The sequence below is a fragment of the Mchenga conophoros genome, linkage group LG19, assembly GCF_057382185.1.
Source record: "Mchenga conophoros isolate Kocher_MC1m ecotype Shallow Benthic linkage group LG19, M_conophoros_male_GT1.1, whole genome shotgun sequence".
Lineage (NCBI taxonomy): Eukaryota > Metazoa > Chordata > Actinopteri > Cichliformes > Cichlidae > Mchenga > Mchenga conophoros.
In genome coordinates, this window is record NC_140544.1 from 6586502 (window position 1) to 6600729 (window position 14228).

Below are 14228 nucleotides of genomic sequence, written 5' to 3' on the forward strand. Positions count from 1 at the left end.
GGGTAAGTATTGACTGAGGAAGTCCCCAGGGAACTGCACACCTTGTTGCTTTGATGTTGTTGCATGCCTAGTACCGTTTTGGATAGAATGACTAGCTAGTATGCTCATATTTTACTTTGATTTATGGTCATGGTCATTTCTTTCAGAAATACATCTCAAACTGACAATAAAAAAGAGAGACACTGTATCCCACAAAAGTATCACAAACTATGCAGAATCCGGTTATCCTTCTTGATCCAGTGTGTCAGTTCCTGCATGATCCAGAGAGAATTTTTAGCCTTGCTCAAGACACACAGTCTTGGGACTGCTCTTGTTTGCTGGTTGTTCCGTTTTTTATGAGTATGACCAAAAATGTATTCTTGTAACAATGTATCCAGTGTAAGTCTGCACTATTAATAGTGTACTTCCTAGGGCTGCTCAACCAACAAAAAACTTCAATTCTATAAAACAACTGTATCCCCTTAAGTGGGATTTAGTTGAACTTTAAGTATTGCCAGTTCTAAATAAAAACAGCGAGCATAAAGTGGAAATAGGAAGAGGTAATGGGTATACAGTCATCTGATAGGGAGTTGGGCCCAGACTCACAGGTGTTTTTGACTGTAAACCATGTTACAAGAGCATCTGCCAGCTTGCAGTCTCCACTAATGTAGTGGGGAAAATCCAGACAGCAAGAGTCCAAGGAGCAGCAATTCGCTCGTTTTGGGAGACCTGCATCATATCCACACAGAGAGATGGAGAGTTGAATCTGACAACCAATTATATCTGTTGAAACCTTTTGTGCTTTTTCCTCCTTCTACTTTCCTCTTTCCATCAATTTAACTTTGAGCTGAGAGACTTTGTGCAGGGATGCAAAAGGTCATCTAGATCTATCAAAAACATCTTACATTTCAAAAATGCATAAATATTTTTGAGAAAGTAACGTAAACTTCACTTTCCCCATAAGCAGTAAAACCACTGGGACCACAAATTAAAGAACATTTCAAAAGGTTTATTACTTGTGCAATAATTTAGGCTTCCAGTATTTTTAAAAAATATGCCTGTGACAAGCAACACACATCTAAAATACACTGGTTCTTTTTACTTCTGTAGTCTGTAACAAAATGGACTGCCTTTGATTTCTTGGGACCATATTGCTCCAATATCTTAAATAAAACAACAGTTACATTCCCTTTAAAACTAAGAAGACAGTGATTACATACTTTAATATTTTAATGAATATTGTAACATCTAATAAAGCAATGGATCTGTTGTGAAATTCTCAAATACTCAAAGCTAATATTACAAAGTTAATAGTGAGACCAAGATCACCCAAACTACAGCAGTCGGCACCGAACAAACAGTGATGTAATCTGCACCTAAATGTAAATACAGTAGCTACCTTTATTAGTAGTAGTATGGCACACATGAGCTAAATACTTAATACAGCATTTAGAAACATCTGTCCAGGTCACATGTGCAGATGATTCCGTGGGCATCTGGATGGTGAGGGCTTGGAGCCAGAGAGAGGAAATTTGTTAACTTAATTCAAAATCTATATTTACAAAGCTGGAAATGTCAAAACAGTCATTTTAGACCTGGGAATTCTCAAATTAAAACCTATTGCCAAAACTTTTTTTTCTTGAAAAATGCTTCAACATGCCATCTTTGTCCCCATAAATCTTAGTTTACACATGTCAAAACAAGCTCCATCATTACAGATGTAATGGAAAGATACAGATTTGGGGAAAAACAAAAAAACAAAAAAGCGCCTTCGGCGTCTTTATTCTTAAGGTGCTGAAGTAACTGGCTCCAAGCCCGTGAGCTGGGGTTTGGGAATCTGTTTTCTACCCTTCCTACTCTGTCTCTCTGATCTTTCTATCCGCACATTGCACTCCTCTATCTGACTCGTTTTCATTCATTCCAAGTCTGGATACACTCATAGTAACAGTTTATATCACAGGAAGCAAGTTTGTTCAGTTGGAGTCCTGCATTTCCACTCCTGAAGCTTCTTCAGCTCCACCTTCACTGGACTGCTCCTCATCTGGAAAAAAAGACACATAGAGGATTTTTCATCAGTTTTTCTAACAGGCTACTTTCATTTCTGTGTTTCTGTGCATTTGAAGCTAAAGGTTTAAGATAGAATTAGATGAGAGGATTACTATCGCTATGGTGCGCTCGCCAGCAGCCTGGAACACATGTAGTCTTGTCATCGCCATGAGGTTTAATGCTGCTCTTCTGCTTTCATTTTACAACATCAAGTGCTACTGACAAGAGGTAACCAACCAGAGGTAGGTCCATACTCAGTGGCATAAACTGAGGTAAAAAACTATCCCTTCAAATGACTCGCTGTAAGTGGAAAAAATGTGCTGTTATCCTGAATTGTATGACTTCGTGCTTTGTCCAGGAGCCAGCTGATAAGACAGAGTCGATAACGGCATTCGTTTTTCACCTCACTGATGCATATAATCACGATATTATGGTGGCGCATATCACTGCATGTCTGCTCTTGAGTGTTTCCTCATTTTTGTTCTGCTCATGAAGTAGGAATGACTGCAAAGTGTACACTTAGCATAAAGAACCAATGACAGGAAGCCATTACAGGAAGTAACCTTTTATAGTGATGCTATAAGCAACTGATGTTCATTTCTTAAGGCAAGTCAGGGGAAACTATGCAAATAACTCACATGTCTCAGCTGCTTGTAGGGCTATATGCCCTTCAGTGCTATATATAAGTTGAAGAATCTTTAACTTATATATATTTGGTGTATTTGTACTTTTGGCACCTCAGTAAGGTGTAAAAATACTGCTGTCACACTATGATTGACCTGAGTAGGATATTAAATGACAACTTTCATTTTGACTTGGAGTCATTTCAATTTGTTGTAGTGGTACTTTTCTTTAAGTGAAGTTTCAGTATATGTACACTTTTGCCAACAGCCAAATACCTTCTGGTCTTCTAATTACGTGCATGTGACTTTTATTTACACAACTTCTTATCAGACCACTTCGAATCTAACTGTGCCAAAAAGCCAAGGCAATGTTAGTTTCTCTTTCCTTTTCACCTTCAGTTTGCTCATCCGTACGCTTTCTCTCAGTCTGGGCGTCTGCAGAGCTCGGATCATCCGGGGGCCAGCGGAGTTCTCCACTCTCCACCTCACTTCCGTCTGTTGGCTCCACGACTATAGAGGGAAGCCTCTTGGACAACTTTGGATACCTTTCATGGGTATCTGGGAAGATCTGTTTAAAGTTTATGTAAGGTTAAAACGAGGGCTTCATATTTGTGGGGATGAAAAGGTCACTGTGGGTACCACATGTGAAAGAACAATAATGCGGTAAAAATTGGATTAAAAAAACAGAAACTGTCTGCATCAGATGGAAGATTTGAGACAGACTTCGTGTAAAGTCTTTGCATGACACTCAGTTGAAGTTTCATAGGTACATGCTTGGATTTAACATAAAAAACATGATGAATGGTAAATGGTAGATGAAGGTCAGTCTGCTCTGACTGGTCGTCTGGCTTAGAGAAAACAAGGAATTGGTTACCTGGTAACGCCAATGCACGAATAGAAAAGCAACCCTGTAACATTGTAACACTGGTTCTTCTAAAGAGCCAGCAGGTCTTTGAGGTTTTCTTCCACTTGCAATGCAAAACTGCCAAAACTGCAGTTTCTCAAATGCCACTGAACAGCTGTTAGTCTATTCAAGTGTTGGCCTTCAGTCATTCAGATACAGGCTATTTTTTACATAAATGTGTCATGGCTGTATTTTACTTGATCTACTCTTGATACTTTAATCCTATACTTAGAGAGTTCTTAGGAAATGCATCAGACAAAATTATTAAGCTATAACTTATAAACTGTTTAGTTTATTTTTAACCACAACTAGCACAGCAGATATCTTCTGCCAAAAAAATTGTTGTTTCTTTTTTTATTTCAAAAGGCTTCAAAGACAGTCAGTCTTCTAGCGATCTGGGCAATTTATAGAAATTCAGAAAGAATGCAACATGTGCAGTTGCAATCCTGTTTGCACCTAACCACCTAACCTCAAACTTAACAGCGTTCATTCAGGCTTGTGTTGTGCGGAAAGTGAAGGATTAATGTTTGCAGGTCCAGAATGGAAAGCTGACCAGGGTGCTCATCCACACGTGAACTCGACACATTCATCATCAGATTAACGGAGATGTCTGAAACGGGTTTACAGCTAATCTCCCCCCTTTCTGACAACTAAATGCATTTAAATGATATTAAGGCCTAAAGTGATGAATAATTAGGGGTATGGATGTTGTTTTTTCTTGTTCAGTTGAGTTTTGCTAAAAGACAGTCTAAAGAGTTGATAATTTTAAACATGCTTTATTTATCCATTGTCAGCATGCCGTTTAATATTGCTCTAGCTAGCTAACACAGCTAGTTAGCTAGTGCTGGCCTTAAATGACAACTTCTCAGGTCTAACCTCTCCTATGACTTAACTTAAAAATAAAAAGATCAAAAAGAAAAACATCTACATACAAAAACAACGTGGTTCCAAAATGGTCAACAAACCAAAAGGTGACGTCTTGATGACAGCGTCTGAACTTGAAACAAAAAAAGTGGCGCCTCTTTTTTTTTTTTAATTTTATTTCCAGTGGAATAAATTAGCCATTCTCTAGGTATTTGAAAGGGTGTAATGTTCATATTTAGTGTGTAACTTCTTCGTGGGACTTCATGTATTACTTTTCAGATATTTCAATGTGGATCAAACAAACATTGTTATTAGCTATGCTGCTAATATGGCTAGTAATTTAAATAACACAGGGAGGAGCTAATAACATGTATTCACTGACTCAGCCATAAATCTAACCACAAGTAATAGTTAATGAAACACATTATGACAAAATATGTTATTTAAACTGTTGATATTATACAGTCAATAATTTAGCTGTCCATTTGTTGGATACGCCATTTACCATTTGTTCAAAGCAGCACTGAGTCCAGCTAATGACCTTTGTCATATCAACCAGCATTTTATGGTTGCTCATCACTTCTGTGACTCACCGCTGTATGCTTTCTGCTTTCTGCTTTCTGCTCAAATGAAACGAGACTGGTTTGAAATTGTCTAATTGCACATATTCGCACACACAAAGCAAAGGATACTGTGGCCTGATCTCCTCCTGCTCCTCCCCCGCTGAAGTCCTCTGTCCCCGGCTCCAGAGAGTTCATCACCTCAGTCATCCTGGAGAAAATCACAAGTCAATAAACTGTCTTCACTTTGTTTCTCTGCTCTTTCCTTCCTTTTTTTGTCTTAAGCTGGGTTATGTGACACACTGTCTGTTCAAGGTTCTCTGATTTTACTTGCACCCTCTGCGTTAAAACGGCATTTTTCACGATAGTTACTTATGTCGAATTTTAGCTTAGGAGATTATTTATAGGACTAATAGGACTAACAGTGTTTCTGGTAATACAGAAGTTTGTTCTAGGTTGATTCGCCCCTATTTCTGGCACTAACTGGCTAACAGTAATGGGCAATTAGTGTTAATGGTCACAAACACTAAAAAAAAGTCAGGCAGTGGTGATTAACAAATGCTCAACAATGAAGGCTGACAGCAACGGCTGACTAGCAACTCGATGTGTAACATGTATAACACTATCCAATACAGTCTGATGTACTTTCCGTACTTCTGGTAAACTAGGACCAACATGTTTTATTTCTAAAACAACGGCTATGGAGGTTTCATGTAGCGTTTTCAGTGGCATTTCGTCACGCATGCAAATGACTTCCTCAGTTTCAACTGACTGCAGCTTTCTCCAGCTTTATAAACAGTACATTTGAATAATGACCAAAACTAGCATCATTCCCTAACCACAATTCACTGATTAACACTTCAAGTTCACCAGGAACTTGACTTAGTATATATGAAGGAGGATAAGAAAATAAAAGGTTAGCTTTCTTAGACTGTGAAGTTCCCATCACTATTGCAGGATATTTGAAAGTTGATGTGTGCCGTGAACGAATGTAACTGTATTAGGAGTTAGGGTTTGACTCTCGTAATCCACCGAAGAGCAAACTGGGTTTCATCAGGACACAACAAAACAGAGCAAACACCATCGCCACACAAACGGAAGCCAAGGAAGTGAAAGAGCATCATATCAAAAAGGCCCTTTGTAAATGTGGGTATCCCAGCTGGGTAGTCGTCAAAGCTGGCAAGGCACCTAAAGAATGTTCCAGGCAAGCCAGAAGAGAACAAGGACAACTGTTGCCACCTAAACAAAAGCCTTTAGTGACCACTTATGAGTCAGGCATATTAGAAAAGCTGAGATGCACTTTTTTCAATACAACGCATCTCTGTGGCTTTCTAACCCTAAAACAGAAACACCAAAAATATGTGCACCCCAAGGATTGGGTTCCCGGGGTACAAACAGTAATATAATGTATGCTGTCAAGTGCTAGGGGGATTGGAGGATTAAACAAACTCTGGCTAAGCAGATGGCACAACACAGAAGAGATACCTTGTCAGGCAACGACTCTATTTATACCTAAAGACCAGTTCCCAGTTCGAGCAGGAGGTCAAGGGATCCATTCATGTGAAAAGGGAAAGATCGTCTCTGAACAGAGCCGGGAACCTAAGGATACATCTTTTACCGTCTTACAGTGCTGTGACTGCAGCCATTCCCTGACTCTCTTTGAATGGCACTAATGGCCATTAATCTATAGTCATGACAATTTTTATATAACTGATCAAGTCACTGACGTCACAGCCCATCATGCTAGTTTTGGTCATTATGCAAATTTACTGCTGATAAGGTGGGTAAAGGTGCAGTCAGCTAAGTATGAAGAAGTCACTTGGATGAGTGAGGAAATGTTTCTCGACTAGATGAACAAAGTTACATTTCTGGGTCAGTTAATAATTGTTTCCCCTCCCAGATATTCTACAATCAGCTCTTAGTGGTATTATTGCAAAGTGCAGGTGTTTAGGAACCTCAGCGACTCATCTCAGACCATGTAAAGTCACAGAGGTGCTTAATATGTAACAGTTGCCAACACTCTGTCATCTCAACACTCGAAGGCTGACAGCACTTCAGAGTATTCCAAACCTCCTCTGACATTAACATCAGCACAAAAACTGTGTGCTGGGAGCTTCATGACATGGGTTTCCATCACTGTGCAGCTCTTGTAAGTTTAATATGTAGGTGGCCAAGTACTTTTATCTATATAGTGTGTCTAATTAAATTTGATTAACACTAGGACACCAGGTGTAGGAGTAACTTGTAATATAAGTATGATGATAAAATTGTAATATGCTCCCCATAATAACATGGTACAGCTATTCTGCTTCAATTAATAGAACACAAGATAAACATCTATTATTTAAAAACAATAAATAATGTGTTTAAGTGAAGGAAAAGGTAGCTCTGAAAAGCAGGTGTTTAATATTTATCCAGTGTACTTTACCAGTTCATTAAACTAGCTCTCTCCCCTAACCCTGAGGTGAGTTTCTTTTTCTTCACTGTCATGGAGTCAAGGAGTAATAACTCTGATAAGCCAGGTTTGTTTAGAGTATACCTGTTTTTATACTTGCAATATTGCAAGTATTAGTAACTCTACTGCAAGAAACTACCCAATATATTCCATTATAAATATTTTGGCCTACCAATACTTCACAACTGTTGGGCCAAAAACACTACGAGTGAAAGTTCTGCTACAGTGGCATAGTTTGAATGTAAGCCTTATGATTCAGCGGTGTAAACTATTTCAAGATAGCACAGTTAGTTCCTTATTTTGTAAGAGGGGTGTAAAAGAAGTATTTTCTTCCCCTGCAAGGGTTCAACAAAAAAATGACTTCCCATCTCGTCGTCTTCTCAATAAAACGTTAGGATGTTAGGAGGTTAACGACGGCTTCAGCAGAACCTTTTGGAGGTATGGTCCAAAAACAGGAGAAATGAAGACTGATGTTTAGTATTCACCACACACCGCTTCAACACTACTACTTATAACTGCATCAACCAGCTACCAACATGTTTTCATGTGTTCAGTTCTTTCTTACCAGAATATGATGCTCTCTTTGTTTTAATGGCCCCATTTAGAACAGAACAGATGGCAAAGCAGGTTAGGCTACCTTGAAAAGTCAATAACATAAGAGTGCGCAGTGTCACCTGGTTACTGAGTCAGATCCACCCCTCGCTCAATACTTCTAGTTTCAAAACACCAGGATGGCAAAGGCCACAGCACAATTGGTGCTTTGAGTGCAGTGAGCATGAACCAAACCAGAAAAGCTGTAGCCAGACGAGCAATGAGCTAAAACTTACAATCAAGCTCCGAAAGCTGGAATTTGATACTTATACATATGTTATATCTGGTTTAACCGCTGTTATGAGCAGCAGACCACAATGCAAAATTATACCACCCTTCACCTCTGCCGCATCTATGATTTTATTAAGTTGAAACACCTGATTACAGACTATAATGCAAGCCTGATTCTGTTTTTATGGAGATATTAAGACATCACTCCTTATCCATTTAATAACATCCAAGTACAGCGTTCTGGTTGGTGGTGAAGGGCAGACTTTACGTGTGATAAGTTATCAGAAACACCACTTTCCATACAATCAGACCGGCAGTTCCTGTTGCCATGGGGACGAGCGATTGAGATTTTATTCCTCTGATTGTCTGAGTAGTGCACTTTGCACACAAGGCTGAGGGCTGATTTGGGGGTATTCATGTGTGCCGTTATGCAGCAATTACCACCATCAGGACGGGGTTGTGCAGTTTGTGAGACTTCTCTGTTAAACCTGGAATTGCTGCTGCCCTTCATCATCGTTTCCGTGAAGAGACAATGCAGCCTTTATTCCTCCTCTGAGGCTCCTATTGTTCCTCTGGAGGGAATCTGTGCGGTCACTCCAGTCAGTCTTATGTTAAAAAACCAAAAAAAAAAGCTGTGTTGCTCTCTAGGTATCAACTGGAGAGGCCTGTGGAGCTCTGCGCATGATTTCAGTCTGATCTTGTTTCGAGAAGTGCACTCACTCTGCAGGGATGTGAAGCGTAACAGACACAAGAATTTAAATGTTGCTGCCAGGCGTGACGCTTCAGTCATGCCTTTTTTTTGGTAGCGGAATAATTATTTCTTATTTGAGTCATTAGGTCTGAACAGGATTATCCATGTGTTAATGTCTTTGTTCACAGGAAGCTACCTCACTTCTGCCTCAGCAGAGACATGAACTGTTAAGATGCTTTTCAATTTATGCAACAAAAGAAAAAAACAAGTATTAAGAAACAATTAGGGCTAAAATTAAAGTTTATTTCTAAATATTTGATGTGATTTACATTATTTAAATACAAGAAAGTTTTAATCTATAAAATTAAGCAGTATTAATATGTTCTGATTTTACTGCCTCTGTTGGAGATGGAGCTGCAGTGATATGTTGCCTTACTAATAAACAGAAATATAAGAAAAACTTTTGATTATGCAAAAAAGTCACTATTATCACGAGTCAAGCAAAAAATCTATTTAGTGCATTTCCTCATCATAGATGACAGTAAATCTAAATGTTTCTGGATAGCTGGTTAGACTGTTTAAATGAAAGAATTAAGGTATTTTTTTACTATTACGTCATTACTGGAAATAATAATTGTCTTGAGTGGGGTGCAAGTTTAATTCTTGCCACAAAAATCATAAAGGTCTAAGATTTATCCAGATCATTTACTTAAAGGAATTAGTCCAGAATTTCCTAGGTGTAGAAAAATCTTTTACCAGCTCTTTATCTTCTGTAGGATATTAAAGGTTGATGGGAATTTGCCTAACCAGTCTACATGCACATTGTGGACTTGGAGAGCGAATTCTCCTGGGGATCCTGTGGGGCTACTTTGGAAGGATGGGGTATCTGACCCATTGTTACAGCCCATTAGGTTGCTGTACAACCACAGTGAGAGTTTGGTCCATATTGGCAACAACAGTTCAGGATCATTCTTGTTTGTGTTGGACTCCTCCAGGGCTGCCCTTTGTCACTGATTCTGTTCATAATGTTTATAGACAAAGTTTCTAGGCCATGTAAGAGAGGGTCTCCCCTTTGGTGGTTGCAGGATCTCTTTTCTACTTTTTGCAGATGATGTGACTCTGTTGCCTTTATCAGTTGGCAACTTCCACCTCACACTGGTGTAGTTTGCTGCAACAGGAATAAGAATTAGCACTTCAGAGTCTGAAGCCATGAATTTTAGTAGGAAAAGGGTGGACCATCCGCTCTGGGTCAAGAATAAGTTGCTACCCCAGGTGGGTCTTGTTCATGAGTGTCATTGTGCCATGTCTCAATCAATGTAGGCGATGGACCGCTTCGTTGTGGTGAAGTGAGAGCTTAGCGTGAAAAGAAAGTTCGATTTACCAGTCGATCTACGTTCCTACTCTCAACTACGGTCAAGAGCTCTGGGTCGTGACTCAAAGAATGAAACTGTAGATACAAGTGCATACAAGTGGAACAGTTTCCTCCGAAAGCTGGCTAGGCTATCCTTTAGCGATAGGGTGAGGAGTTCATTCTGAAGGGACTCAAGAGTAGAGATGCTACTGTTCCACATCAAAAGGAGCCAGTTGAGGTGGGTTAGCACATCTGACTAGGATGCCTCTTGGATGCCTCCTACACAAGGTGTTCCAGCATGACCTCTCCAGGAAGAGGCTCCAGGGCAGACCTAGGGACACACTGAAGATTTTATACCCCTTGGTTGGCTTGGGAACATCTCAGTGACTTCCTCTGCATGAGCTGGAGGAGGTGACTGGTGAGAGGGAGGTCAGGGTTTCTCTCCTTAGACTCCTGCCCCCTCATCCCAGACTCAGATGAGCAGCAGAAAATAGATGAATGGATGGATTTAGAAAAATCTGGATTTGCAAAGTCACTACCAGCTATTGCAATTCTGTCAAGTAAAAATGGCACCATTCTGCAGGCGGCATCAACAGTATCATTACTACATGATGGTTGTGTACTTCCACCAAAAAGTCAAGATGCAGTTTTCATCTGTCTCTGTTCAGAATTGACCTTTGACCTTTTGGATGTAAAATGTCACTTTGTTTTACACTCTCAGTCAGTCAGTGTGAAATTTCGTTGCTGTTACTTATATGAAAAATATATTTTGTAAGGTTAAAAAAAACCTCTGACCACCAAATTTTCATCAGGTAAGTGCACATAGGGGTGGTCGCAAATAAAGATTCCTTTATGGCTTTCAAGACAAAAAATGGGAAAAGATGGATGGATACAGGTATGGATGGATGACAACCCCATTACATAATGACTATTGCCACAATTGTTACCAGTGCACATGAATACAACCGTAAAAGAAATGTAAAGCAACAGACTGCATTAAAAAAGGATAATTTTGTAATTTTCCCCAAGTCTCGCGTTTGTTCTCAGTTTCAGGATTTTTTACTATTCTCTACTAATAATGGCTCAATCTCCTACCGGCTGGCTCTACCTCACCGTCACCACATTGGGTAGGATGCTGCATTTCATGTAGCAGTTATGTAGATTTCGTCACTTGGAAGGCTCAGTGAGCCTCTACTCCAGAAAGAAATCCTCTTCATTAGCGTTAAAATAACAGAATAAGGTTTGGAGCCTGATGTTCCCACCTCCTAGTATATTTTAAATGCCTGATTTCAATGTGGACTAGACCCAACATCTTAAGAAAGACAAGAGCCACTGTCTCCTGTTTTATCATTTCCATTTACGTTTTGGGTGAAACGGATACGTCTGATGTCAGGGATAAAAATTCCTCTCGCTCATGTCCATCAGTAGATTCATCGTGGTGAAGACTGTCCAAACTGTCTTTTCCCAGAGGCTGTTCAGCAGCAGTCACTTGAACTCCACAATTTCATTTTTGCAGATATAAAGGTGTATTAAGGTGGAATGGCTTCTCCGCGCTCTCCTCTCTCATCGCGCCAGCTTCACTTCAAACACCTTTTCCATTTCTGCTATTAAATCAGAGCCAGAAGCAGCAGCACCTCCTCAAATGCAGGTTTGCTGCAGAAATCCAGCAAGTTTTCACAACCCAAGGAAAGAGGAAAAATCCAACCCGCGGTCAAAAATAGTGATGCTCTCTCTCTCTCTCTCTCTCTCATACAGCTTACTAAAAACACTCCACTGCTCAGTTTCAGTTGGAAATCAATGTGATTTCTCCAGTGTTTGCTGCCCTAATTCACATTTCCTGTTCTAGTTTTTAAGGCGCACTCAGCTGATGCTTTAATTATTGTTATTAATATTATTATTATTATTATTATTATTATTATTATTATTATTATTATTTAAATAAAACTGGTATTTAAAATATACACATTGTGCTGTATTGGAGCAGAGGTTCATCTGCATGATATACAACAGGTAGGTAGTAGAGTTACACGATTAAAACAGCTCGTCCTACACGGAAACGGGCTGATTTGCGCTTTTCTGCCCGCAACCCCAAACTCCAGTTCAGAAAGTCTCTGCAAAACAGGTTTTGTGATTTTCCTAAACCTCCGAGGTGCACTTTAGATTAGTTACATAAACAGTAATTTAGTTACTTTTAGGAAAAGTGAATTAAGCTACTTCTAGTAAGGAAATAAAGAATGAATGGGGCTTAACGCGTCCAAGTTGGCTAAAATGCGGATGAAAGCTTCGTACCTGTCTGCAGGCTGATCCAGTGTCTCAGAGCAGGAGGCTCTCCGTCCTCAGCTGCCTCATCACACTGATATTGCTCCTGATGCTGCTGCTGCTGATGATGATGGTGATGGTGATGATGATGATGACGATGATGATGCTGACTGTTGTGGGCGACAGGCGGAGGGGCACGCAAGGCTCTGTGGTAAAGTTACCACTCGCAGTCAAGTGTTCAGAGCCTGCGCATTGAAGCGGAGCTAGTGCTGCCTTCAAAGCCTGTCGGGAAAAGGCGGGCTATCGAGAGAATCTCGTTCAAGACTGTATGTCAAAAAGTACGTGGGCACCTCTGCTTTACATTTTATGTTTCTATTTTTTGGTTATTACATTCCTGAAAATAACTGAATAGCAATAAATAACTACTGTATCTAAGTAATAATAATAATAATAATGATAATAATAACTTTTAAAATACCCAAAATTAGTATTATTCCACAGAATGTGTAGCTTTTTGTTTTTGTTTTGTTTTTGGGTGGGGATGGGGGGGGGGGGGGGGGGTAATCAAAATTAGGGATGCCAAACATAAGGCCCACGGGCCAGAATCAGCCAGGGAAAGACTCCAATCCAAGCAACTGGAAAGCTTTTGGAAAATGTCAAAGAGATTGAACTTAACTGTATTATAGTTTAACAGCTTTTCCTATTGATGCAGATGTCCCCCATCGCCATGCATTGCCGTAGTAGTTAAATATTAGATAAAATAGCAGAAAGGGTTTTTACCCTTTTTTACTCTCTGCTATATTTATTATGTTTGAGACACCCAGGATATAAAATAAGTTTGGCATTCCTGATGTAGATGGTTTAATGTTTCTGAGACTTAAATAGTCACTGCAAATAGGTTCAGTGTCTAGATGAAAGATAGACACCAGTAAGTTCTTTTAAAAGAACATGGTTTTAAAATAAATTTGGAAACAACTTTATGATGTACATATTATTGATACACATGTCCACATACGTGTAGTTGATGTTTCTTAGATGACAAAGAAAAACGACTTGCAAGACACATTCGTTTCAAATTTCCTACAAGAGTCTGTTGGATATTTCCATTTGACAAACTATGTTTTAATTAGAGTTGATGAATATTTTGATGCTGTGAGACACATTTATGGCCAATGTGTGATTAGGGTCTAATTTTATACACATGCAGTTTCTCTGTGAAACACAGGACGCGAGAAACCTGCACCAGCAATAATTTTAACATCGTTTCCGGAAGAAAGAAGGAAGTGACGGGACGCTCTTGAAGGCAGCACATAACAATTCGGTGAGCGTAGACAACGAGTGAGTGCTTGATAGTTGGCACGCTATGGTGTAATTGTAAGGTATACTGATACGTTTTACATTTTCAAAGTTGGAGTGGAAGAAGCTTTTTTTTCTTGTTCTGTATATTTCATGATATTTAAATGAGGTTTGTGAAGGAATTTCAATTGCTGTAAAAAAGGCCATAACAAGGAAATCTGTAGTTAAGCTAACACAGAAGTTTCACACTGTGCACAGGGACTTATTCACACAGTAAACTGTGAATTATCTGTATATAACATGAAGCATATTCGTGATGATATGTTACCATAGTTATGAACTTTGTCTCCATCTAGTGTGCAAACATATTGACTACAG

The 14228-nt window shown here is 39.4% G+C and overlaps 1 protein-coding gene across 1 annotated transcript; it reads right to left on the reverse strand.

Moving 5' to 3' along the window:
• Positions 1–967: 967 nt before the first annotated feature.
• LOC146551562 (protein LBH-like) lies at positions 968–12796 on the reverse strand. Its single transcript, XM_085257630.1, has 4 exons — positions 12585–12796; positions 5109–5187; positions 3042–3216; positions 968–2020 (listed from the first exon to the last, which is right to left on the reverse strand). The coding sequence occupies exons 2-4, from the start codon at positions 5184–5186 to the stop codon at positions 1953–1955; spliced, it is 321 nt and encodes a 106-aa protein (XP_085113756.1). The 5' UTR covers position 5187; positions 12585–12796; the 3' UTR covers positions 968–1952.
• Between the last annotated feature and the right edge of the window lie 1432 nt (positions 12797–14228).

Coding starts and splice junctions, on each gene's coding strand:
- LOC146551562 (XM_085257630.1), bottom strand. CDS start 5,186: ATGACTGAGGTGATGAACTCTCTGGAGCCGGGGACAGAGGACTTCAGC. Junction 3,217..5,108: donor CAGGAGGAGATCAGGCCACA/GTATCCTTTGCT, acceptor AACTTTAAACAG/ATCTTCCCAGATACCCATGA. Junction 2,021..3,041: donor TACGGATGAGCAAACTGAAG/GTGAAAAGGAAA, acceptor CTTTTTTTCCAG/ATGAGGAGCAGTCCAGTGAA.